This window comes from Mizuhopecten yessoensis, unplaced genomic scaffold (genome assembly GCF_002113885.1).
Source record: "Mizuhopecten yessoensis strain PY_sf001 unplaced genomic scaffold, ASM211388v2 scaffold716333, whole genome shotgun sequence".
Classification (NCBI taxonomy): domain Eukaryota; kingdom Metazoa; phylum Mollusca; class Bivalvia; order Pectinida; family Pectinidae; genus Mizuhopecten; species Mizuhopecten yessoensis.
In genome coordinates, this window is record NW_018480064.1 from 685890 (window position 1) to 712794 (window position 26905).

The 26905-nt window shown below is 39.5% G+C and overlaps 1 protein-coding gene across 2 annotated transcripts in view; it reads left to right on the plus strand.

Moving 5' to 3' along the window:
• The window catches only part of LOC110443230 (charged multivesicular body protein 4b-like), a 56752-nt gene extending 34343 nt beyond the window's left edge, over positions 1 to 22409 (plus strand). Inside the window, exons 1-2 of one of the 2 annotated variants that reach the window (XM_021487313.1) lie at positions 11734 to 11980; positions 21341 to 22409. In XM_021487313.1, coding sequence (XP_021342988.1) covers positions 11858 to 11980; positions 21341 to 22009 — 792 coding nt within the window. In that variant the 5' untranslated portion in view covers positions 11734 to 11857 and the 3' untranslated portion in view covers positions 22010 to 22409. Of the gene's footprint in view, positions 1 to 11733; positions 11981 to 21340 lie in introns of those variants that run through there. The other variant, XM_021487316.1, reaches the window with a different exon arrangement.
• The last annotated feature ends 4496 nt before the right edge of the window (positions 22410 to 26905 follow it).

Below are 26905 nucleotides of genomic sequence, written 5' to 3' on the forward strand. Positions count from 1 at the left end.
GTGGTTGTGAACAGTGATATAAATGTATGGTTGTGAAATGTGATATAAATGTGTGGTTGTGAACTGCGATATACATGTGTCGTTGTGAACTGTGATATAAATGTGTGGTTGTAAACTGTGATATAAATGTGTGGTTGTGAGCTGCGATATAAATATGTGGTTGTGAACTGTGATATAAATGTGTGGTTATGAACTGGGATATAAATGTATGGTTGTGAACTGTGATATAAATGCGTGGTTATGAACTGTGATATAAATGTATGGTTGTGAACTGTGAAATAAATGTGTGGTTGTGAACTGATATAAATGTGTGGTTGTGAACTGTGATACAAATGTGTGGTTGTGAACTGTGATATAAATGTTTGGTTGTGAACTGTGATATAAATGTGTGCTTGTGAACTTTGATATAAATGTGTGGTTGTGAACTGTGATAAAAATGTGTGGTTGTGAACTGTGATATAAATGGGTGGGTGTGAACAGTGATATAAATGTATGGTTGTGAACTGTGATATAAATGCGTGGTTATGAACTGTGATATAAATGTATGGTTGTGAACTGTAATATAAATGTGTGCTTGTGAACTGTGATATAAATGTGTGCTTGTGAACTGTGATATAAATGAGTGGTTGTGAACTGTGATATAAATGTGTGGTGAACTGTGATATTAATGTGTGGTTGTGAACTGTGATATAAATATGTGGTTGTGAACTGTGATATAAATGTGTGGTGAACTGTGATATTAATGTGTGGTTGTGAACTGTGATATAAATATGTGGCTGTGAACTGTGATATAAATGTGTGGTTGCGAACTGTGATATGAATGTGTGGTTGTGAACCGTGATATAAATGTGTGGTTGTGAACTGCGATATAACTATGTGGTTGTGAACTGTGATATAAATGTGTGGTGAACTGTGATATTAATGTGTGGTTGTGAACTGTGATATAAATATGTGGCTTTGAACTGTGATATAAATGTGTGGTTGCGAACTGGGATATGAATGTGTGGTTGTGAACCGTGATATAAATGTGTGGTTGTGAACTGCGATATAAATGTGTGGTAGTGAACTGTGATATAAATGTGTAGTTGTGAACTGTGATATAAATGTGTGGTTGTGAACAGTGATATAAATGTGAGGTTGTGAACTGCGATATAAATGTGTGGTTGTGAACTGAGATACAAATGTGTGGTTGTGAACTGTGATATAAATGGGTGGGTGTGAACAGTGATATAAATGTATGGTTGTGAAATGTGATATAAATGTGTGGTTGTGAACTGCGAGATAAATGTGTGGTTGTGAACTGTGATACAAATGTGTGGTTGTAAACTGTGATATAAATGTGTGGTTGTGAACTGCGAGATAAATGTGTGGTTGTGAACTGTGATACAAATGTGTGGTTGTGAACTGTGATATAAATGGGTGGGTGTGAACAGTGATATAAATGTATGGTTGTGAAATGTGATATAAATGTGTGGTTGTGAACTGCGATATACATGTGTCGTTGTGAACTGTGATATAAATGTGTGGTTGTGAACGGTGAGATAAATGTGTGGTTGTGAACTGTGATATAAATATGTGGCTTTGAACTGTGATATAAATGTGTGGTTGCGAACTGGGATATGAATGTGTGGTTGTGAACCGTGATATAAATGTGCGGTTGTGAACTGCGATATAAATGTGTGGTTGTGAACTGTGATAAAAATGTGTGGTTGTGAACTGTGACATAAATGTGTGGTGTTGTACTGTGATATAAATGTGTGGTTGTGAACTGTGATACAAATGTGTGGTTGTAAACTGTGATATAAATGGGTGGTTGTGAACTGCGATATAAATATGTGGTTGTGAACTGTGATATAAATGTGTGGTGAACTGTGATATTAATGTGTGGTTGTGAACTGTGATATAAATATGTGGTTGTGAACTGTGATATAAATGTGTGGTGAACTGTGATATTAATGTGTGGTTGTGAACTGTGATATAAATATGTGGTTGTGAACTGTGATATAAATGTGTGGTAGTGAACTGTGATATAAATGTGTGGTTGTGAACTGCGATATAAATGTGTGGTTGTGAACTGTGATACAAATGTGTGGTTGTAAACTGTGATATAAATGTGTGGTTGTGAACTGCGATATAAATATGTGGGTGTGAACTGTGATATAAATCTGTGGTTGTGAACTGGGATATAAATGTGTGGGTGTGAACTGTGATATGAATGTGTGGTTGTGAACAGTGATATAAATGTGTAGTTGTGAACTGCGATATAAATATGTGGTTGTGAACTGTGATATAAATGTGTGGTTGTGAACTGTGATATAAATGTTTGGTTGTGAACTGTGATATAAATGTGTGGCTGTGAACTGTGATATAAATGTATGGTTGTGAACTGTGATATAAATGTGTGGTTGTGAACTGATATAAATGTGTGGTTGTGAACTGTGATGTAAATGTGTGCTTGTGAACTGTGATATAAATGTGTGGTTGTGAACTGCGATATAAATGTGTGGTTGTGAACTGTGATATAAATGTGTGAGTGTGAACTGTGATATAAATGTGTGGTTGTTAAAAGGCTTAAATAGATATACAGAGGATGAAATTGTGAGAATGATTGAGTTCATGGATGACAATATGCTGGATGACAATATGCAGTGAGCAGACTGTAGGTATTCCTATGAGAAGAAACTCCTCCTACGGTCAACATTTCCTGTGTTCATACGAGGCTAAATTTATTGTAGTGCGACCAGGACAAAAATAATCCAACCAAGTCCTTCAATTCTTACACTCAGATATCGACAATGGGCTGTCTTTAAATAATAAAAATTGTATTAACCACATGGCTCTTGTGTTCCCTCCTGAGCTTGAAATTAAGGAAATTACGAGCTCTTCAAGCACAGCCACTTTATTCGACCTTTACTCATAACATGATCCAAAAGGACCTCTTACAATTACGCTGTACGATAAGTAGGACGATATTGATTTTTCGATCATGACTTTTCCCTTTCTTGACAGTAACATCCCTACTTCCCTATGTTGCAGTTGATTTGGTCGGTATTCAAGCATAGCATAACTTCATGACTTTATCATGATATCAAAGAGTGTAACTGCGGACAGCAAACTTGCAGCACAGCGTTTCAAAAGATGAAGGTTAATGCGGACTATTGACGAGCTTTATGGTCGCCATCATATTTTACATATAACAGGGAATTATGCTATTTCTTTGTGTTACATGAAGGTCGATGATATTTATTATGGTCATGCGAGTGGTTTTGTTTTAACTACACAAGTTCTCATTATGAGGACGTAACACAACTTGGATTTGACTTGATTTAAATGACGTGAGTCATCGATGACTCAGAAGACGCTTACCCTTCCGGAACACCTGGTATTGTTCTCATTATATTCATCAAAGGTCTCCATGCCTTTGTTCATATTTTGCCCTAGTTTTGTCAATTTCGAATTCACACATTGATATTTTTAACGCTTCGGAATTCTGTTTTTTTAAGAACCACCCTCCTACCGATAAAAAAAAACTAAATTTAGCTTATGATGATTGCTTACAGGTGATGGTGATTCTGCATCTTGTGACATCCTTGACTTGTAGTCCGTCACTGCTGTCATTCTAGTCGCGAAGCCTCATTTGACGTCATCAGGTGATGGCCAGCCCTCTTCAGATGTTTCGACCCTTAATCACTACATCCTCCGGCTGGTGGGTCAGTAGTGGTGGCCAAACCACTACTCGTCTATGTCGGCTTCCACATCGGCTCATCTCGTTTGTGCCATAGCCAGCACGATGCTCTCTCTGCAGCTTCTCCCAATCGTCTGATGGCGGTAGCTCTTGCCCTCCCAGTGAGTCCTATTGACCGTAGTGTCCTCCACACTGACTGTGCGGGGAAACCTCTACAGCCAACCTCCACTGGAAAGAGCCATACTGTCCATCCTCTGCTCCTGCACTTTTCCATCAGCTCATCATACTTGGCTTTCTTCCTCTCGTGAGCTTCCTCGCAGCCTTCCTCCCATGGTACGGTGAGCTCTATGGCGATGAGGTGTCTGGATTGCTCTGTCCAGATTACCATGTCAGGCCTCAGTGTTGTTTCCACTATTCCTGGAAACACAAGCTTCCTGTCAAGGTCAACCTTCATCTCCCATGTTGACGCCCGTTCAAAGATGGATGAGGTGCTTCGAGGCTTCACTGTGGCTTTCTCCCCTGGTTTCACAAACTTGATACCAGCCTGGTTTGTTCTTACACCAGTTCTTTTCTTCCTTCTCTCCACTTCAAGGATATCCGCTAGGACCCGCAAGACGTTGTCGTGCCTCCATCGGTATCTACCCTGTCGTAGTGCTTCTTTGCAACCAGACAAGATATGAGCCATTGTTCCTCTTCCTCCGCATAGCTTGCAGCAAGGATCCTCCGTCAATCCCCACTGATGCAGGTTAACAGGAGATGGTAGCGTGTCATACACGGATCGTAGCAGAAATGATATCCGGAAGGGCTCCATTCTCCATATTTCAGCCCACGTCATCTTCCTCTCTGGGAGATTCCATCTGGTCCACGCACCCTGTTTGCTGAGTTCTACAGATTTCCCTCTCCTCCTTTCCTCCTCAATCCTTCTGATTTCTTTCTGCACCATTTGCCGTCTTTCTTGGGTATTTGCTTTCTCCCACTGCTGGAAATGAGAGAAGCCAACTCCTTGTCTTCCGACGCAGGTATTCCCGATGATATCCTTCAACTCGAGCATACTCTCTGCTTCACCAACTGCAGTGCTTGCTGACCACTTTCTCCCTGTTCTTGTCTGTATCCCTGCCTCGCTGATTTTCACGTCTTTGGAGTCCCTCAGAGTCATCACCAGCCTGCATTTTGCTACCTTGAACTCTTCAACGACCGATTTGAATGGTAGTTGTAGTTCTGCCGAACAACTGTACAGCCCAACTGATGTGAAACTTGGTGGGACCCCAAGCCACTTCCGCAGGTACCCATTCACCATCTTCTCTAACCCTTCTACTGTTGAGGTTGGTATTTCATACAGTAGCAGCAGCCATGTGAGCCTTGGTAGCATGCCATGCTGGTATATCCATGCTTTGTACTTTCCAGGAAGTCCCGACTTGTGGATCTTCTTCATCCACTGGCGCACTTGGCTTTGGGTGTTCTTGTGGTTCTGGCTGTCACTGAGTGTGTCGTCAAACCATTTCCCTAGGCACTTTATGGGGCTGCCAATGATTGAAGGTATCTCCTCCTCTTGGACCTTCAGTACAAACTGTCGGCTGAGTCTGCCATTCCTCATAATCATGCAACGTGATTTCCGAGGTTTGAACTGCATCCGTGCCCATGTAACTACCTCCTCCAGCGCTAGTTTTTCGGATAACAATTCGTGTTTATTCTCCTTTCAAATTGTTCTACAAGGGACTAGGTTAAAACTCCTGTTAAAATCTTCATATTTAGATCATTACCACTCATTCAATTTTCGAAGTTGGAATACAATTTTATATTTATATACTTATCAATTTATTTTATTTAACCTTTAAAACTGTCGTCATTAAATTAACAAAAATACATTTTTATCAGCCAATTGTTCAAGTGCCTACACAATATTTAAATCCCAGCTACGCCCCTTGCACAAAGAATGAGTGTTGGATTTTTAAGATGAAGTTGAAACGGAACTGGATTGGGTCGATCGCCGGCGACTAGGTAGCTCAGTTAAATGAGAGTTCGGAGGGTCCTTAGTTCGAATCCCGGTCTGGCCATGTATTTGTCCGCTTTAGTTACAAAGTGTAGCTAACTTGAAGCTGAAGTGGCGTCAGACAGCTGCCTCACTGGGATCGAGGCTGACTGGGACTTAAGCTGGTGTGGACCGTTAGACAGTTGCCTCACTGGGATCGGGGCTGACTGGGACTTGAGCTGGTTGGACCGTCAGACAGCTGACTCACTGGGATCGGGGCTGACTGGGATTTGAGCTGGTTGGACCGTCAGACAGCTGACTCACTGGGATCGGGGCTGACTGGGACTTGAGCTGGTCTGGACCGTCAGACAGCTACCTCACTGGGATCGGGGCTGACTGGGTCTTGAGCTGGTCTGGACCGTCAGACAGCTGACTCACTGGGATCGGGGCTGACTGGGACTTGAGCTGGTCTGGACCGTCAGACAGCTGCCTCACTGGGATCGGGGCTGACTGGGTCTTGAGCTGGTCTGGACCGTCAGACAGCTGACTCACTGGGATCGGGGCTGACTGGGACTTGAGCTGGTCTGGACCGTCAGACAGCTGCCTCACTGGGATCGGGGCTGACTGGGTCTTGAGCTGGTCTGGACCGTCAGACAGCTGACTCACTGGGATCGGGGCTGACTGGGACTTGAGCTGGTCTGGACCGTCAGACAGCTGCCTCACTGGGACCGGGGCTGACTGGGTCTTGAGCTGGTCTGGACCGTCAGACAGCTGACTCACTGGGATCGGGGCTGACTGGGACTTGAGCTGGTCTGGACCGTCAGACAGCTGCCTCACTGGGATCGGGGCTGACTGGGACTTGAGCTGGTCTGGACCGTCAGACAGCTGACTCACTGGGATCGGGGCTGACTGGGACTTGAGCTGGTCTGGACCGTCGGACAGCTGACTCACTGGGATCGGGGCTGACTGGGATTGGAGCTGGTCTAGACCGTCAAGTTAGATAACTTGTCTGGACTTCGAGCAGGATTTGCTTCTCGGCCATTCAGCATCCTAGATTGCCCGACTCTATATCACGTAGAACTGCCGTCAATTTAGAAAAAGTACTTAGTGGCTTTCTCGAGTCAGGAAATCTAGGACACTGATTGGTCGAGGAAGGTTTAAAATATCTGAAAGGGATAATCATCATGATCGTATCAAAACAGGAAATGGAATGATAGGGTGATCCTGAGCAAAGACATCACAATAGATAGAACATTTTTCAGAAGTTTTAATTTCATTGTATACGCCTATAGCGTGTACAGTCCTGAGCGGGTACATTATAAAATGAAAGATATTTCCACGCTTATTGATCGCATCAATTCATCAATGTATACACAGGTACTAGCCTCGACTGTCAATACACCTCTGATTATATTATAAATGTAGGTGCATTGACAGACGAGGCTAATACCTGTGATGTATGAACTTGTAAACGGTCAAGAGAGGGGCTTTAGATGACATAGAAAAAGAAATTAAATTTTCAGTTGCTGTATACTCAAGGTAACTATATTGCGTATACGGTCCTGGTCAGAAACTGATGTGAAAATTACCTAGTATACGGTCCTGGTCAGGAACTTAAGTGAAAATTACCTAGTATACGGTCCTGGTCAGGAACTTAAGTGAAAATTACCTAGTATACGGTCCTGGTCAGGAACTAAAGTGAAAATTACCTAGTATACGGTACTGGTCAGGAACTAAAGTCAAATTGATCTAGTATACCGTCCTGGTCAGGAACTTAAGTGAAAATTACCTAGTATACGGTCCTGGTCAGGAACTTAAGTGAAAATTACCTAGTATACGGTCCTGATCAGGAACTAAAGTGAAAATGATTTAGTATACGGTCCTGATCAGGAACTAAAGTGAAAATGATCTAGTATACGGTCCTTGTCAGGAACTAAAGTGAAAATTACCTAGTATACGGTCCTGGTTAGGAACAAAAGTGAAAATTACCTAGTATACGGACCTGGTTAGGAACTAAAGTGAAAATTACCTAGTATACGGTCCTGGTTAGGAACTAAAGTGAAAATGATCTAGTATACGGTAGTTACATAGTATTTATAATACAAAAACGAAACTACAAAGTCTACAGTAATAGAGGGGTTACGATGATTGAGAAATAGAAACCAAAGTAATTGTCTTTATTAGTCTATCGTTTAAATCAGAGACATATAAAGCCAGTGTATACGTCTCTGTTTAAATGCAACATGAAGTCAATGAGTTTCTGAATACACCACATAAAATAACATAATCGAACTTATACAAAACCTACCACACAACTAACACTCACTGCTTTTAACCAGTTTTTTTTTTTTATCCTATAGCAAATTATATACATACACAACGCACTACAGCACAAGGCCAAAAAAACACATAATCGTCAATATTGAAGGAGGAAGCTTTAAATATGACGATGACGATGAAGAATGAATCCCAAACCGGCTCTGCCAAATTCAGCATCGGGTCATACAGATGACTCAGCTGGTCTCCCGGGACTTCGTCTTTGTAAAGAAACGATTAATTAAAATCAGGTAAATCCTATACATGCGGCGAAAAACGGCATCGGTGTTCTGTTTGCAACAAAGAATTCAGGTTGAACAAGTCTGTAGCGACATGCACAATTACATGACGAGTTAGGAAGAGGTGGCAAGTATTGCAAAAAAACATTTAAAACGATACAAAGTTTAACAAAACACACAAGCCGACACTTCCGCAAGTCCGTGTCATGCAAACACTGTAGAAAAGTGTTCAAGAAGCAAGAGTATTTGCGTATCACCAGTGACACAGTGGAAAGTAAGGAAGGAGGAATTGTACATAAAAGTAGTGATGTTGGAGAGCACTGTGAAGTGTTTATGGTCACTTAGCTTTAAATCGTGTTTTACATGTTTGATACGATGTTTTATACAAAGCTCATCTAGGCTCTGATTTCATATTTGAAATGGGTTTAACGGTATGTTTACATTGTGTTTAAATTACTCTTTTAAACATTGATTGATACTGTGATAATTTACCTCGATTTTTCTATAATAATTTTGTATTTTTTGTTTTCTAAGTTTTTCAGCTGTTTAAGACTCACAGCATGCTTAGGTAACCAACGAATTGTTCTATTGTTTTTTGTTGTATTTTATTGTTCCGTCCGAACACTTCATTATCTCATCCATCTGTTGTGTTTAATGATGTTACATAGGACCATGTGTGCTTCTTTTTCATACTTGTAAGTGTCAAGGTCAATACTCGGGAAATCGGAATGTTTCCTTCCACACACATTTGATATATCCTTTTCATATTTTGTTGGAAACAATAAATTGTTGATGTATATGTATATAGAAAGCGTTGTTTTTGAAGAAACTGTGCCTAAATCCTCTGGTATATTTTGTTCATAATTCTAAATATCGTGTAGGATTTATGTAACGCGCGATACCTTAAAGGGAACATTCAAACTCAAAGTCCATATTCACAAGAAGAGAAATAAGGAACATGAATCGACACAATAGGAATCTCTATTTCTAGCCAGTAGTGATCTCAGGTACTCTCGAAGAGTAAACATTTTCTTCTCACCATGTGACGCCAATCACGATGTCCCTATATATCGAGATCAGGGTAACAGTAAAAGTTCCCGAGCAATGTAAACGCTATAAGGGTTGCAATGTAAAACTGCTCGGGTGTAGCGAATCATTCAGAACATTTCATTTCACCTACAAATTGAACATCGATAAAAACTGGAAGTGAAATCAGGTTTTCCGGATGTGGCGGCTGTAATAAATTTTATATGTATATTTACTGCGCAAAGTTTCTCAATATCAGAAACTGATTTACCAAAATCGGAGTGTTTTCTTCCACCCACTTTTTATGTCGGGCCTCCAACATATGTGGAGTAGTTTTTCGACATAAAGAGCCTCCATCCCAGCCAAATATTGCAATACGTATTGAGCGGGTAGTTCATCATGTAGTTTGCGGACAGGACATTTGATCTAAATACCTATGACCTCTTTCATTTGACCATGTGTGTTCATTGTTCGTAAACTGCCGTCAGGAGAACCAACTATTAAGGTGTTGTTATTGTGTTTCAAGCATACACATCCTTCCTCAAAATAGAATCTTTGCAGCGATGGTCGATTCATCATTGATCTCATTTGTGCCTATAACTTTTGCCTGGTTTCTTATTGCATGCCATCGTGGTGTTTCACGTTCCTTGTGTTTAAACTGTTGTCTACAGTGTCATCATCATCATTATCTTCATCATCGTCAACATCAATCAAAGGCTTGTATGTTTCTAGTGTGTCACTATTCACTTGCTTTCCAGAAATTTAAGACGCATTTGAGACAGACGTGAGGGCCATTCACCTTCCAATCCTGTCAATGATGTCTGCGTACTCCATTAAGAAAGCGCCAATGTCATAAAGCGATGCTTTGATGGCACTGCATGATCACGTACACGAACTGTCCACGGCGCCAATCAGGTCCTGATCTTTCGATGAAATTTTTCTTTGCATATTCTTGTTTATCCCTTATAACACGAGAAGTTTTAGCATAATTGCCAAGTAAAACCAACGCCATGGATTACTTCTGTTTGCAACTGTTGTAGCGTAGAAATACTCGCTTCATTCCCCGTCGATGCGATCTCTCGCAAGGTAGGCTTCCAATATTTTCAACTCCTCTTTAATTCGCAACCTTGCCATCAATGTCAGTGTCCGGAATGACCCTGTGACGAAAATACAAGAAGGAGACTAAATGGAGGATGGCCTTCCATCTCGAGAAATGCCAGGTCCTCTCTGTCACCATAGACATCCCAGCTGAGTCATCCCTACACACTACATGGACACGAGTTGGAGCATGTGGCAGAGGCTAAATATCTCGGGGTCACCATTACTTCCGATCTAAAGTGGAATACTCATACCACTAACGACACAAAAATGGCCAATTCCACTCTGGGCTTCCTGAGGCGCAATCTCAAAATTTCATCCTCTAACATCAAACAAAAGGCCTATAAGTCCCTGGTCCGCCCTCAGGTTTAATACGCTAGCCCAGTATGGGACCCTTACTTAAAAAAAGTTATATATATATAGACAAGCTAGAGATGGTACAACGCAGGGCTGCCCGTTTCGTTGCCAACCGCTATCGTAACACCTCCAGCGTTGGCAACATGTTAGAACACCTAAAATGGTGTAGTCTTGCAGATCACAGGAAAGACGCGAGGCTGACCGTGCTCTATAAAATCTATCATAATAAAGTTGCCATTACTACTAAATATCTCACCCCTATAACCAGACAAACAAGGCATAGTCATCAAACCTCATTTCAAACTATCTCATGCAGGACGTCTGTAAGGAAGGAATCCTTCTTTCCTCGGATCCCCCCCGGACTATCAAAGATTGGAACAAACTCCCTTCTCAAATTATTTCTTCTGTTTCACTACTGTCCTTCAAATCATCTTTCTCTGTTCATCAATATTAAGTTCTAGCTGTTTCTTTCCTTTCATAGCGCTACACCTATATACATATGTATGACATGATCTTCATTATGCTGAAGTAGGTCATCAAATGGTAGCAGTAGAAGTACCATATGAATTCATAATACATAAGACTTATACATGTATTGTGACTTCCATCACAGGGTCATAACGAATTTGCGTTCAGTAACGCATGCAGTAGTCCGGGTCGTTTTCGTTTATCGCGATCCAAACAGTTGAACCGGTTGGACCACAGTTGTTCGTTTACAAAATAAGGTCTAAACTAGCATTCAGATGCTGTCTGGGTTAGATCAATTTTCGGTATATCCCGTAGTTTAATAAGGTCCAAATATAGCCGTAACAAATTATCATGTCCCTGTGAATCTATTATCAACATGTATCTAACAAGCTAAGGCCTATGCCATACTTCACTGAGACCAAAATGGTTTTAATGCGGGGAGGGGGCTGTTCGTTTTTTTTCGGGTCTATTTTCATTGACAGAAACAAATGCCTGTGTAAGCGACGGTCCCAGTCAGTCCCGGTTCCAATGATGAGGGCGGCTCATCTGTTTGCAAGCCCCAGCTTAGGGGTGCGTTCGTTTCAGTTTAACCGGAAGCGTTCAAAACCTTGCAGTCAATGTCACACGAGACGGAATATTCTCTACCCAGAGTTGTTCCTCACCTACGAGACGAGAGAGCAGGGGTGTCTTGTCAACAGCATGTTGTTAAGACTTGCATGCAGTTCATCATGTTTCTTTCGAAACAGCCACATGTTTACTAAATTCCAAAGAGTGAAATCCTTTCGGTTCCACGACAGTGCAGCGGATAACAAATATCAGAAGGTAACTAATATATTACCAGTAGGCATAACCACAGGGACCTGAGAATTTGTTACAGCTATATTTGGAGATTAATTAAGGTGTTCAGAGTAATTTTACATGTTTTAGGGGTTTAGATCGACTTTCCGTAAAACTGACACTCCCAATGATCATCAGATCATATATACTCGTATAAAGGTGGGGTGTCATTGGAATACAAGAACTAATGCATGATATTGGAATATTCCTCTGGACACTAGATCATTGAATTGCGTTAAAGAAAAAGTACTTCTTCCATTTAGAAATTGACTGTCAAAATATTCAAAATGAAATTTCATGATAATTAGGCGTGTCTTTTTTATCGAAAGTCAATCTAAACCCTTAAAACATGTAAAATTACTCAGAACACCTTAATTAGTTTAGGTCCAAATATAGCTGTGGGCATACCCCAGATTCTTTTATATGACACTCTGATAACTGACTTAACTGTAGACACACAGAAAACATAGATACATTCAGATTTTTTTCAGATGGGGCTGGGGTTACCATTCCAAATTTTCAGTTAATTCTGCTATGCATGTAGTCTGAACCATGTCATGTTGCGAAAAATAAAGTAAGATACCCGTTTTGGCCTTTTTCAAGGGTCCCTTCTCAAACTTTTTTTGTTCATTTTGCACTTGGATTTTCTTCGTAAAATGAAAAATCAATATATTTGTAACAGGAGAGGAGAAATGGACTGTCAGACCGGGGGTTAGAACCGGGGACCCTCCAAACTCTAGACGGATGCTCTACCAATTGAGCTATCTGGTCGCTGACGATCGACCCAGTCCAGTTCCGCTACATTCATCCCTCCTCTTTCTAAGTCTTCACCCCCGATAATGCAACTATTTACAACCCTGGTTCGAGTATCCCCTTGTCAAGCATACAACAAATGCTTCAAACAAGGGTTGGTCACAGGCACCACTATAAACGTGCGCACACCAAACAGAGAATGGGAGTGTCACAGGATAGATGCAGTATATGTTTACTATTTTTTATGAGTCAAGGGCAGGGGGGTGTCATGTGCACTGGTGACACCCCCCTTGGATCCACCAAAACCCTTAACTCTAGACGGACGCTCTACCAATTGAGCTACCTGGTCGCCGACAATAAACTTGGCCTAGTTCCACTACATTAGTTTAAGCACCTGAGTCTGATAACTAATCACACCATATAACCATGTATGTTCGGATCAACATCAGGATGTGTAGGAAGTATATATATATGTGTTTATGTTTTAGTGGTTTTAATCCATACTTGGTAAAAATGGACACATTTTGTCACAATATACTGTACTATGGGAAATACTCACCATCATTGGTGTCGACCCCTTAAACCTCCTATGAGGGAAATAATCTCCCCTATTCCACATTTTCAATAAGGGAGAAAGAGTGTGAAACACTACTGAAACTGCCTTGCTCAATTTATCAATCCCTTTTTATGTATCAAAATAACTCCAAAAAACATTCATTTGATGCAGACGCCCGTGTCATGATCATTACATACACCCTGCAGTAACTAGGAGATCATTTGACCACATGATGATTTTGAGTTTTTGTGCGTTTTGACTTGAATTAGGGGAGATTGGTAAATTTTGGTCAAAATGAGGGATTCTCCCTCCTAATGAGGGAGGTTTGATAGCTATGCACCATTGTTTCATTGTTATTTTCCCACTTTACAGGTCTTCTCTTCTTAAAATACATGTAAATAATTGTAGAGCTGAAATTCTTCCTTCTCCATGATGACATGAAAATTTTAAAAAAATCTACATACCTTTCCTTTTTTCAACAAAATGCAGTGACTAAGTGGTGTTCCAATCGGATGTTTTTTTTAATCTTTGTAAGAGTTTATATATAATTACTTGGTTTGTCGTGAATTGGTTTCACAAATTGGTCATATGTCTGTACTGTGTATAGAATTGAGATGGCTGGAAGTGACTTCTGCTCTATATAAAGTAGTAGCATAACAAACAACATGATAAAAGTTTTTTCATAGTTTGTCGTTAGAACACTCTTTCTTACTACTATACTGTCTCATTTGTCGTTAGAACAAACACTCTTTCTTACTACCATACTGTCTCATTTGTCGTTAGAACACTCTTTCTCACTAACATACTGTCTCAGGTGTCGTTAGAACACTCTTTCTCACTAACATACTGTCTCACACATCATTAGAACACTATTTCTCACCAAGATACTGTCTCACAAGTCATTACAACACTCTTTCTCACAAACATACTGTCTCACACGTCATTAGAACACTTTTTCTTTCTAACATACTGTCTCACAAGTCATTTAAACATTCTTTCTCACCAAGATACTGTCTCACACATCATTAGAACACTATTTATCACCAAGATACTGTCTCACAAGTCATTACAACTCTCTTTATCACTAATATACTATCTTACCCATCATTAGAACACTCTTTCTCACCAACATACGGTCTCACACGTCATTAGAACACTTTAGCTCACTAACATACTGTCTCACAAGTCTTTAGAACACTCTTTCTCACTAACATACTGTCTTACAAGTCATTAGAACACTCTTTCTCACTTACATACTGTCTTACAAGTAACATACTGTCTCACACATCATTAGAACACTTTTTCTCACCATCATACTGTCTCACACGTCATAGGAACACTTTTTCTTGCTAACATACTGTCTCACAAGTCATTTAAACATTCTTTCTCACCAAGATACTGTCTCATATGTCGTTAGAAATTCTTTCTCACTTACATACTGTCTCACACGTCATTAAAACACTTTTTCTTGCTAACATACTGTCTCACAAGTCATTTAAACATTCTTTATCACTAACATACTGTCTCATATGTCGTTAGAAATTCTTTCTCACTTACATACTGTCTCACACGTCATTAAACCACTTTTCCTTGCTAACATCCTGTCTCACAAGTCATTAAAACACTATTTCTCACTAATATACTGTCTCACACATCTTTAGAACACTCTTTCTCACCAACATACGGTCTCACACGTCATTAGAACACTTTTGCTCACTAACATACTGTCTCACAAGTCTTTAGAACACTCTTTCTCACTAACATTCTGTCTCACGCTTATATACTGTCTCACACATCATAAGAACACTCTTTCTCAGCATCATACTGTCTCACACGTCATAGGAACACTTTTTCTTGCTAACATACTGTCTCACAAGTCATTACAACTCTCTTTATCACTAATATACTATCTTACCCATCATTAGAACACTCTTTCTCACCAACATACGGTCTCACACGTCATTAGAACACTTTTGCTCACTAACATACTGTCTCACAAGTCATTACAACCCTCTTTCTCACAAACATACTGTCTCACACGTCATTAGAACGCTTTTGCTCACTAACATACTGTCTCACAAGTCTTTAGAACACTCTTTCTCACTAACATACTGCCTCCCCCGTCGTAGAACACTCTTTCTCGCTAACATACTGTCTCATCCTTGTAAGAACACTCTTTCCCACTGACATACTGTCTACAAGTCATTAAAACACTATTTCTCACTAATATACTGTCTCACACATCATAAGAACACTCTTTCTCAGCATCATACTGTCTCACACGTCATAGGAACACTTTTTCTTGCTAACATACTGTCTCACAAGTCATTACAACACTCTTTATCACTAATATACTATCTTACACATCATTAGAACACTCTTTCTCACCAACATACTGTCTCACATGTCATTAGAACACTTTTTCTCACTAACATACTGTCTCACAAGTCTTTAGAACACTCTTTCTCACTAACATACTGTCTCACACGTCATTAGAACACTTTTTCTCACTAACATACTGTCTCACAAGTCATTAAAACACTCTCTCACTAAAATACTGTCTCACACATCGTTAGAAACTCTTTCTCACTAACATACTGTCTCACACGTCATTAGAACACTCTTTCACACTAACATACTGTCTCACACGTCATAAGAACACTCTTTCTCACTAACAAACTGTCTCACAAGTCATTAGAACACTCTTTCTCACTTACATACTGTCTTACAAGTCATTAGAACACTCTTTCTCACTTACATACTGTCTCACACGTCATTAGAACACTCTTTCTCACTAACATACTGCCTCACACGTCGTAGAACACTCTTTCTCGCTAACATACTGTCTCATACTTGTAAGAACACTCTTTCCCACTGACATACTGTCTCACGCTTCCCTAGAACCCTCTTTCTCACTAACATACTGTCTCACACGTCGTAGAACACTCTTTCTCGCTAACATACTGTCTCATACTTGTAAGAACACTCTTTCCCACTGACATACTGTCTCACACGTCATAAGAACACTTTTTCTTGCTAACATACTGTCTCACAAGTCATTACAACACTCTTTCTCACTAATATACTGTCTTACACATCATTAGAACACTCTTTCTCACTAACAAACTGTCTCACACGTCTTTAGAACACTCTTTCTCACTAACATACTGTCTTACAAGTCATTAGAACACTCTTTCTCACTTACATACTGTCTTACAAGTCATTAGAACACTCTTTCTCACTTACATACTGTCTCACACGTCATTAGAACACTCTTTCTCACTAACATACTGTCTCACACGTCGTAGAACACTCTTTCTCGCTAACATACTGTCTCATACTTGTAAGAACACTCTTTCCCACTGACATACTGTCTCACGCTTCGCTTGAACACTCTTTCTCACTAACATTCTGTCTCACACGTCGTAGAACACTCTTTCTCACTAACATACTGTCTCACACGTCGTAGAACACTCTTTCCCACTGACCTACTGCCTCACGCTTCGCTAGAACACTCTTTCCCACCGACATACTGTCTCACGCTCCGCTAGAACACTCTTTGTCAGTTACATTCTGTGTCATACTTGTAAGAACACTCTTTCCCACTGACATACTGTCTCACGCTTCGCTAGAACACTCTTTCCCACTGACATACTGTCTCACACGTCGTAGAACACTCTTTCCCACTGACATACTGTCTCACGCTTCGCTAGAACACTCTTTCCCACTGACATACTGTCTCACGCTCCGCTAGAACACTCTTTCTCACTTACATTCTGTGTCATACTTGTAAGAACACTCTTTCCCACTGACATACTGTCTCACGCTTTGCTAGAACACTCTTTCTCACTGACATACTGTCTCACGCTTCGCTAGAACACTCTTTCCCACTAACATACTGTCTCACACGTCGTAGAACACTCTTTCCCACTGACATACTGTCTCACGCTTCGCTAGAACACTCTTTCCCACTGACATACTGTCTCACGCTCCGCTAGAACACTCTTTCTCACTTACATTCTGTGTCATACTTGTAAGAACACTCTTTCCCACTGACATACTGTCTCACGCTTTGCTAGAACACTCTTTCTCACTGACATACTGTCTCACGCTTCGCTAGAACACTCTTTCCCACTGACATACTGTCTCACGCTTCGCTAGAACACTCTTTCTCACTAACATTCTGTCTCACGCTTCGCTAGAACACTCTTTCTCACTAACATTCTGTCTCAAATGTCGTAGAACACTCTTTCTCACTAACATACTGTCTCACACGTAGAACACTCTTTCTCACTGACATACTGTCTCACACGTCGAAGAACACTCTTTCCCACTGACATACTGTCTCACGCTTTGCTAGAACACTCCTTCTCACTAACATACTGTCTCATACTTGTAAGAACACTCTTTCCCACTAACATACTGTGTCATGCATCAGTAAACGTATCCTTAAAAACTTTGTTGACTATTGCTAGTAAGACCAATAAACTGATTTATCCACTACAGAATTCATGATCAACATTAGTTGGAATAATTGTGTGTAGATATTACATAGTATTCAGTGAAGTGATTCATGATATTTTCCTTGCAGAATTCTCTTAAAATGTATGTGTAGCTGCTTTATTAGCAGACTTACTGTCAAGACTGCTTAAGGCCTATATATATGCAGTGTTTGAAGGAAGGTACATCTGTAACACTCAGAGGGCTCAGGTCTGTTTGTCGTCTGTAAACTTTTCTCTTTCAAACGCTACTAGTCCTTAACAACTCAGTGGGTTTCATCGAAATTTGGTTTTGAGCAATCTTGGCAAAAGGGTTCTCAATTTTGTATAAACGGAGGGTATGACACCCCTGGGGGCAGAGAGGCAGGGCCAAATAGAGAGAAAAGAAGTCTTCAAAAATCTTCTTCTAAACCAAGGAAGAGATTTTGACCAAATTTGTTCTGGAGCATCTACTCTATGGACAAAAGGGATGCAAAAAATGAAAGCCGTGCCTCCCCCCCCCCCCCCAGAGGAAGAGGAGCAAGGCCAAATTAAGGAAAACAGAGGCATATATTCAAAATCCCTTTCCTTCCTTTATCAATGGAGGCATTTTAACTAAATTTGTTCTAGAGGATCTTTATAGGCAACAGGGAATCATTTTTATATAAATGGGAGGTGCAGCTCTCCTGTGGAAAGATAGAAGTTGTCCAACATAGGAAATAAAAGAAAATCTTTCTCCTTCAGTGCGAATAAATGGAATTAAACCAAATGTGATGTGGAACATCCTTGGGGAAAGAAGACTTCATTTTTTGTAAACTGAGGTTCTGGCTCTCCCATTTGGAGCAAAGAGGTGGGGTCCAATAGCGGAAATAGAGGAAAGTAGTAAAACTTCTTTTGTATCGATAAAGGGATTTTAACCAAACTTTTTCTAGGGCATTTTCGGGCAAAGAGGATTCATTTTTAGCTCAGCTGTCCTTCGCCCATGGCACGGCGTCCGTCGTATGTCTGTCCGGCCTCCGGCAACTTTCTTTTAAACAACCTCTCCTGAAGAACCAGAAGGCATAGAGTCATGATATTTAGCTGGTAGCTTCCTTATATGTAGCCCAACAAAGTTTGCGAAAAAAACAGAATTTGACCTACTTTCAAGGTCATAGGGGTCAAATATGTAAAAAAAACTTCAAACAACTTCTTCTGAAATACCGAAAGGTTTAGAGACCTGACAATTAGTAGGTAGCTTCCATGAAATAAGCCGAACAAACTTTGCAAATAAAAATGGCCTTGACCTACTTTCAAAGTCACAGGGGTGAAATATGTCAAATGCTTCTAACGCCTTCTTATGAAGAACTGAACGGTATAGAATCTTTATATTTGATTGATGGCTTCCTGGGATAGAGCCCGACAAAGTTTGAGGATGAAAATGACCTTGACCTACTTTCAAGGTCACAGGAGTCAGATATGTCTAACGCTTAGAACAACTTCTGAAGAACTGAAAGGTACAGAATCTTTATATTTGGCTGGTGGCTTCCTGGGAGAGAGCCTGACAAAGTTTAAAAACAAAAAAGACTTTGACTTATTTTCAAGGTCACAGGAGTTATATGTCTAATTCTTAAAACAACTTCTTCTGAATAACTTGAAGGTATAGAACCTAAATATTTGGCTGGTGACTTCCTGGGAAGGAGCCCAACAATGTTTGAGAATGAAAATGACCTTGACCTACTTTTAATGACACAGGAGTCAGATATGTCTAACGCTTAGAACAACTTCTTCTGAAGAACTGGTATAGACCTTAATATTTGGCTGGTTATAAGCTCACCTGCCCGAAGGGCAGGTGAGCTTATGACATGGTGCGGCGTCCGTCGTCCGTCCGTCCGTATCCGTCAACTTTTCCTTTAAACAACTTCTTCTGAAGAATGGACAGGCCTTGAGTGATGATATTTGGCTGAAAGCTTTGTTGGTAGGAGCCCTACAAAGTTTGAGAACGAAAATGACCTTGACCTACTTTCAAGGTCATAGAATCTTATAATAATATTTTGCTGGTAGTTTTAACAGATGGAACCAACAAAGTTTGCGAGGGAAATATTTTTAGTGCAATATAATATTTAATGAGAAAATTTTGCTATGACTGCTTAAATATTCAGGTGAGCGATACAGGCCCTCTTGGGCCTCTTGTTTCCTGGGAAAGAGCTCAACAAAGTTTGCGAATGAAAATGACCTTGACTTACTTTCAAGGTCACAGCGTTCAAATATGTCAAACGGTTCAAACTACTTCTGATGAAGAATTAAAAGGCATAAACTTATAATGTTTGGCTGGTGACTTCTTGGGAAAGAGCTCACCAAAGTTTGTGAATGAAAATGACCTCAACCTACTTTGGAGGTCACAGAGGTCAACAACATTTTAAAGGATTTGTTCTAAAGAACTAAAAGAAATGGATTCATTAGATTTGGCTGGTAGCCTTTTGGAATAGAGCTAACCAATTTGAGAAGGTAAATGACATTGACCTACTTACAAGGTCACAGGAAAAGATATGTCGAGCAATTCTGAAGAAGAATCAAAAAGCATAGAATCTTATACTAACATTTTGCTGGTACTTTCAACAGATGGAGCCAACAAAGTTTGCGAGGGAATTATTTTTAGTGCAATATAATATTTAATGAGAATNTTCTGCTTTTGTATGAAAAGAGTGATCTGTAGGCAAGCTTGAAAGGGGACACAATTTTGTATAAATGGAGGGTGTGCCCCCTTGGGGCAGAGCCCAGTCAGTAGGGGAAATAAAGAACTGTTTTAAAATATTTCTTGGAGGTATTTTGAACACTTTTGGTCTAGAGAAGGATGACTAAATTTTGTATAGATGGTGGCATGAAAAGGGGGTTGGCCCACCATTGAATATTACCTCCCTTGGTCATGACATGGAAACAGTTGAGATCCCCACACCATTACCATATATAAAACTGCTGGGCATGAAGAATATACTCATGTTCTTGGTGTTTTACCCATCCAAATGGATTAAGTCCTTCTTGAAGCTTGTATTTCTTGTACTCCTTTGATAAACTGGTATGGTACTGGACAGGTTTTAAATTTAAAACAAAATACCAGGTGAGCTATTAAGGCACCTGGGCGTCTTGTTCATTTGTAATTTGGTAAACAAAATCTTGGAGGATTTCATATGTATTTCTTGAAAACAATTATAAAAAATTGATGATTGGTCAGTAAGCTAATGGTAACCTATGATTGACCAAAGGACTTCAATCGATTCTCGCCACTAATTACTTGCATAAATATATACATTTCTTTACTGACCATATACTGGAAAATTTTGATTACAGTATCACTTTTCCCCTCCAATATGAAGGTGAAGTTATAATAACAGCGAGTGTTGGTACACAGAATATATACACTTTCGTAAGAAGGGGTTGAAATTAACACAAAGAAAATATGGATATTAGCAGTAAATGTTTTTGTTGATGAAAATTTCCAAATACAATGTATACATTATTTGTAGTATGTAATCAAGGATCAAAATGATTCACTAAATGTTCTTTTTTTTATTCTTTTTTCAGTTATCTACCCTATGCAATGTGGAGTCGAAATACATTAGAGGCAGCTCAAAATTACTGGCGATACACACTTGGAGGATTAACAATGTGCCAACAAGAAACTATATTAAGTTTGATACCGAGTCTAAGCCTGCTTTGAGATCAAACCCTCGAATAGATGGCTTGTCTTCGGAGAAATATGAACTCATATATGTGAATGATTCAATGTTGGTGTATCAGCGATCTATACACATGGTAATTCTGTTAGTAGTGCTAATATCACCTTGGTTAGGCTACCAGGTATATAGAGACCCGGAGGTAAAGGATGTGAACTTTCGGAAGCCATTAGATAACTCTTGGAAATTTCTGAACTTATTTGGTGGAATAGTGTTTTTTTTGTTAACGTTGGGGCTGTCGTCAAGGTTTTGTCGTAGTCCATATCGTTTATACAAGGAAAGAATCAGTCATGGTCGTGACTTACGATATTTGGCCATATTGCCAGCCAGGATCTTCTTCTCAAAGCAGTTACAGTTTGGCATACTGGAATACAAGGCGTTGCCTAAACCACAGAGATTTACTCAAGTTGTGCTGTTTGGGAATGCTAACATCAAAAACAAGGGTTATGTCGTTTTTGAAGACTGCTTTTTGTCTCCACATTTCCAAAATGAATTGAATGGTCATACATCCTTATGAACACATGTGTGTTGTATACTTTGGAAATGTTGGTATTCATGGACTTAGTTACATGAATTCTAGATGATTGATGATTTTAACTGCATGTATCGTAATTTGATGAAATAGATCCAAAATTTGAAATCATAGTATTAAAATATGATTTTGGAAAAATATTGCTGTGGAGTCTTATTTATATGCCCGTCTTAATTGGATAAATTATTGTCATCCTTCCATTAACATTTCTTGACGGATGCATATCTTATTACCAGGTAATCCAATGATCAAGGTTAGAGGTGATATTGTAATAATGCTTATCCAACCATCCAACCTCTGTTTCTGTACAATAATTTGAGTTCCCCTGGGCAACTAAAACTTGGACTCCATACATTGCTTTACAATAAAGAATTTTGCAACTATTTCCATATATTGAGTCTCCTTTGCTTAAGAATGTTCCAGACTAAATAAAACTTTATACTACTTTATCCCAGCATGCTACTTGACAAATATCATCATCCAGGGCCTCTCGGTAATGCAGAATCAGATTTTTACATATTTGGCCTTGGAAGTTGGTCACGGTTGTGTATTTTGGGAAACTTTAAAGCACTCGATGCCAGGTACCTTTTGGCCAACTATTATTGCACTTGGCCTCCTAGTTATTAAGAAGTTGCTTAATTTCTTATTTTTTTTATTTGATGCCTGTGACCTTTACATGTGAAGTAGGTCAAGGTAACTTATTTGAGAACAAGTTATAGCACTTTGTCACAAAAACATACTGGTCAAGTATCATCACCATATATGTCTTAGTTATTTAGAGAAATTCATTCAAGGTTTAAACAGATTTTACCCCAGTGTCCTTCAATGTATGTCAAGGTCACCCAAAGTCAAGCAAAATTCATAGCACTACATCCATATATATTTGACCATTTTACATTTTTGATACCTACTTTCAAGGTCACATATTCGAGGAAAGTTCATAGCACCACACCATGTAAATGACAAAATATAAATATCAAAATACATATCAATTAACAAGAGGCCAAATGGGCCTGAATCTCTCACCTGGTATTAATCTCACACCAGTAACCTTCAAGTTAACCAAGGGCGAATATATAAAAATGGGATGAATTAAGCAACATCAGGTGAGCCGGCAGGTGCAAATGGTGTCCAGTTGATATCTTGAGTAGTTTTCTACAGATTAACTTCAAACTTCACAGGAAGTTTCATTACCATGATAACTTGGACAAGTTTGGTAACCGCAAGTATCAGACACTAATTAACAGAGTTATGGCCCTTTATTCATTTGCCAAGACAGTGTTTGCTTGAGTAGTTTTCAATGGATTAACTACAAACGTCATAGGTTCATTGCTATGACAGCTCTGACAAGTTTGATAACCACCATTGTCCAACCATAATTATGGAGTTGTGGCCCTTTATGTACAGCCATACAGACAACTGCTCATCCAATGTATGACGGGCATATTATGTTCTGCTTTCGCTGTACCCTTGTTAAACATTTGACCCAAATGAAGGGTCAAGGTAATTCATTTGAACAAACTTTATAGTCCTTCATATGAACATGCTTCTGGCAAAATATCATCACCTAGGTCCTTTTTGGTTATTCAGAAGAAACTGTTTAAAAGTTGAGCTCACCTGGCCACATGAATGACCTTCACCCATATTCAAGGTCACAGGAGTCTATTGTCTTAAAAAAGCCTTTCATCAACTTCTTCTGAAAAACCAAAAGGCTTACTGTAAAAGGTGATGATACTTGGCTAGTAATTTGGTTGATGGGAAGTCTATCTTGTTTGTTCAAATGTATGATCTTCACTAATAAACCTTCAAACAACTTTCCCTGAAAACATCAAAATAACTTCTTCTGAATAACTAATTCACAGCGTGGTTATATTTGGCCAGTAGTTTGCTCAATATGAAGAGCATTTAAGTTTGTTCATGTGAATACCTTGACTCAATTTCAGTCACATGGTAAAATGTATATAAATTTTAAAAGACCACATCTCAATAAACAAAAGTGCTAGGGGGGTGATATTCGGCAGGTTGCATGCAGGGATGACGGGCTATAAAGTTTGTTCAATCAAATGACCTTGTTAGACTTTCAAGGTCACAGGGTTCAACATAGAACATTTTAACAGATTCTTTTGAAAGTCATAGACACTGATGTTTTCACCTGTAGCCTATTTTAGATCCACTTTTAAGGTTACAAGTGTGAGATTAATACAAGGTGAGTGATGCAGGCTCATTGGGCTTCTTGTTTAAAGATTTAATCCCAGGAACCATGAAATCGGTCAAAGTCAATAAATTTTACTTTGTAGCCCTTCATCCCAGCATGCTACTGGCTAGATACCATAACCCTGGGGCTTTTAGTTATTCATATTATAAGTTGTTTGAAGATTTTTTTCAATATTTGACTAAAGTGACCTTGGAAGTGGGTCAAAGTCAATCGTTTGAACAACTGTTTAGTTTTCCTTTCTTGCATGCGACTGACCATATATCATCTCACTGATCTAATATTTTAACATCTGACCCTAGTGACATTCATTTCATTTTGCTACTGGCCAATTATCATCAACTGAAAGCCTTATTGAGAAGAAGTCATTTAAACAAAAAAAGTTTATGCCGGACAGACAACAGATGCCACACCATGGCATAACTAGCTCTCTCTGCCCTTTTGGGCAGGTGAGCTGAAAATGAAGTCATTGTTCCTATCCTACATCCCTAGGCATTTAAGTCTTACAAGGGATTTAACTCCTTTCAAATCCACAGACCTGATGCAAACTTTTGAGTGTTATCTCATTGAAATACTGTACGTTTGACACATCCAGCACAGTATTCCACTGTCACATTATACTGACAACAGCTAACCAGTCATTGTGCTAACCTTAAAGGAATACTGGTTCGATAACCATCATTTTAAAGGCTTTTGTTATGTCTGGGTCTGGGGCAGAACTGATTGCCTTCCTCACATGTGATAATTCTCTATGTATACAGATATAAGGTGGTGCCACGGGAGGCATTACTTAGCATCAGTGCTTTCTTTTCTCTGTTGATGGTGGGCTGAAAAGCAGACTCGTAGCTGGACTGTAAACACTGGCAGTGCATGCAGACTTCAGGATTTAGTCATTCAGAGAAATTAAGAAACTTTGTGGTGCTATCTGTTGGCTATCAAGAGCAATATTTGAGCGTTTGATTTATTGGATATTTACTTTTTATTCTTCTTAAACCACCAGGCTTTATTATAGTTTTAGAAGTCAAATTTATATATTTCTTTTATCTGTACAAACATTTAAACACTTTTTTGGACTACACATAATGAATACAATTAAATACACTCTAGTACATTTGAATGTGCATGCAACAGCTTTATTTTAAAATTTTACCCATGACCTTGCCTATATGTAACAAGAGGCCCAATGGGCCTACATCGCTCACCTGGTATTAATCTCACACTTGTTATCTTAAAAGTGGACTAAAATACAGCTACAGGCAGAATATTAGTGTTTGATTCAAAAGAACCTATTAAAAGATTTAAACATGACGCCTGTGACCTTAAATGTTGAACAAGGATATCAGGTTGAAAGTGGGTCAAGGTCATTCATTTGACGAACTTGGTAGCCCATCATCCCAGCATGCTACAGGCCCAAATATCAGTACCCTTGGCCTTTTGGTTATTGAGAAAACGATTGAAGATTTTATGTTATTTTACCCCATTTGACCCCTATGACCTTGAAAGTTGGTCAAGTTCATTCATTTGAACAAACTTGGTAGCCCTTCATCCCAGCATGCCCAATATCAGTACCCTGGCCCTTTTTGTTATTGAGAAGTCATTTGAAGATTTTAACATATTTGACCCCTGTGACCTTGACAGTGGGTCAAGGTAATTCATTTGAACAGACTTGATAGCCCTTCATCCCAGCATGCTACAGGCCCAATATCAATACCCTGGGGCTTTTGGTTATGAGAAGATGTTGTTTGAAGATTTTAAGACCTTTTACCCCTATGACCTTGAAAGTTGGTTAAGTTCATTCATTTGAACAAACTTGGTAGCCCTTCATCCCAGCATGATACATGCCAAATATCAGTACCCTGGCCCTTTTCGTTATTGAGAAGTCATTTGAAGATTTTAACATATTTGACCCCTGTGACCTTGACAGTGGGTCAAGGTAATTCATTTGAACAGACTTGGTAGCCCTTCATCCCAGCATGCTATATGCCCAATATCAATACCCTGGGGCTTTTGGTTGTGAGAAGTTGTTTGAAGATTTTAAGACCTTTGACCCCTATGACCTTGAAAGTTGTTCATTTGAACAAACTTGAAACTTGGTAGCCCTTCATCCCAGCATGCTATATGCCCAATATCAATACCCTGGGGCTTTTGGTTGTGAGAAGTTGTTTGAAGATTTTAAGACCTTTGACCCCTATGACCTTGAAAGTTGTTCATTTGAACAAACTTGAAACTTGGTAGCCCTTCATCCCAGCATGCTATATGCCCAATATCAATACCCTGGGGCTTTTGGTTGTGAGAAGTTGTTTGAAGATTTTAAGACCTTTGACCCCTATGACCTTGAAAGTTGTTCATTTGAACAAACTTGAAACTTGATAGCCCTTCATCCCAGCATGCTACTGGCCAAATGTCATCACCCTAGGCCTTTTGGTTATTGAGAAAAAGGTGTTTAGAGTAAAATGTTGACGCCGGACACACAACACAGGTAGGCTAAAAATTGATGTCATTCATGTTAACTAACCTTCGAAAAGCTGTGTGTGGCACTTCCAGAAAGGCAAATACTAAGATATCATGACTTATACTTTTAATTCTCCAGAATTCTTTTGAGCAATGAAGACAAATTAGACACCTGTGACTTCAATTGTGGGTAAATTAGTGTTTCCCCCCCCCCCCCC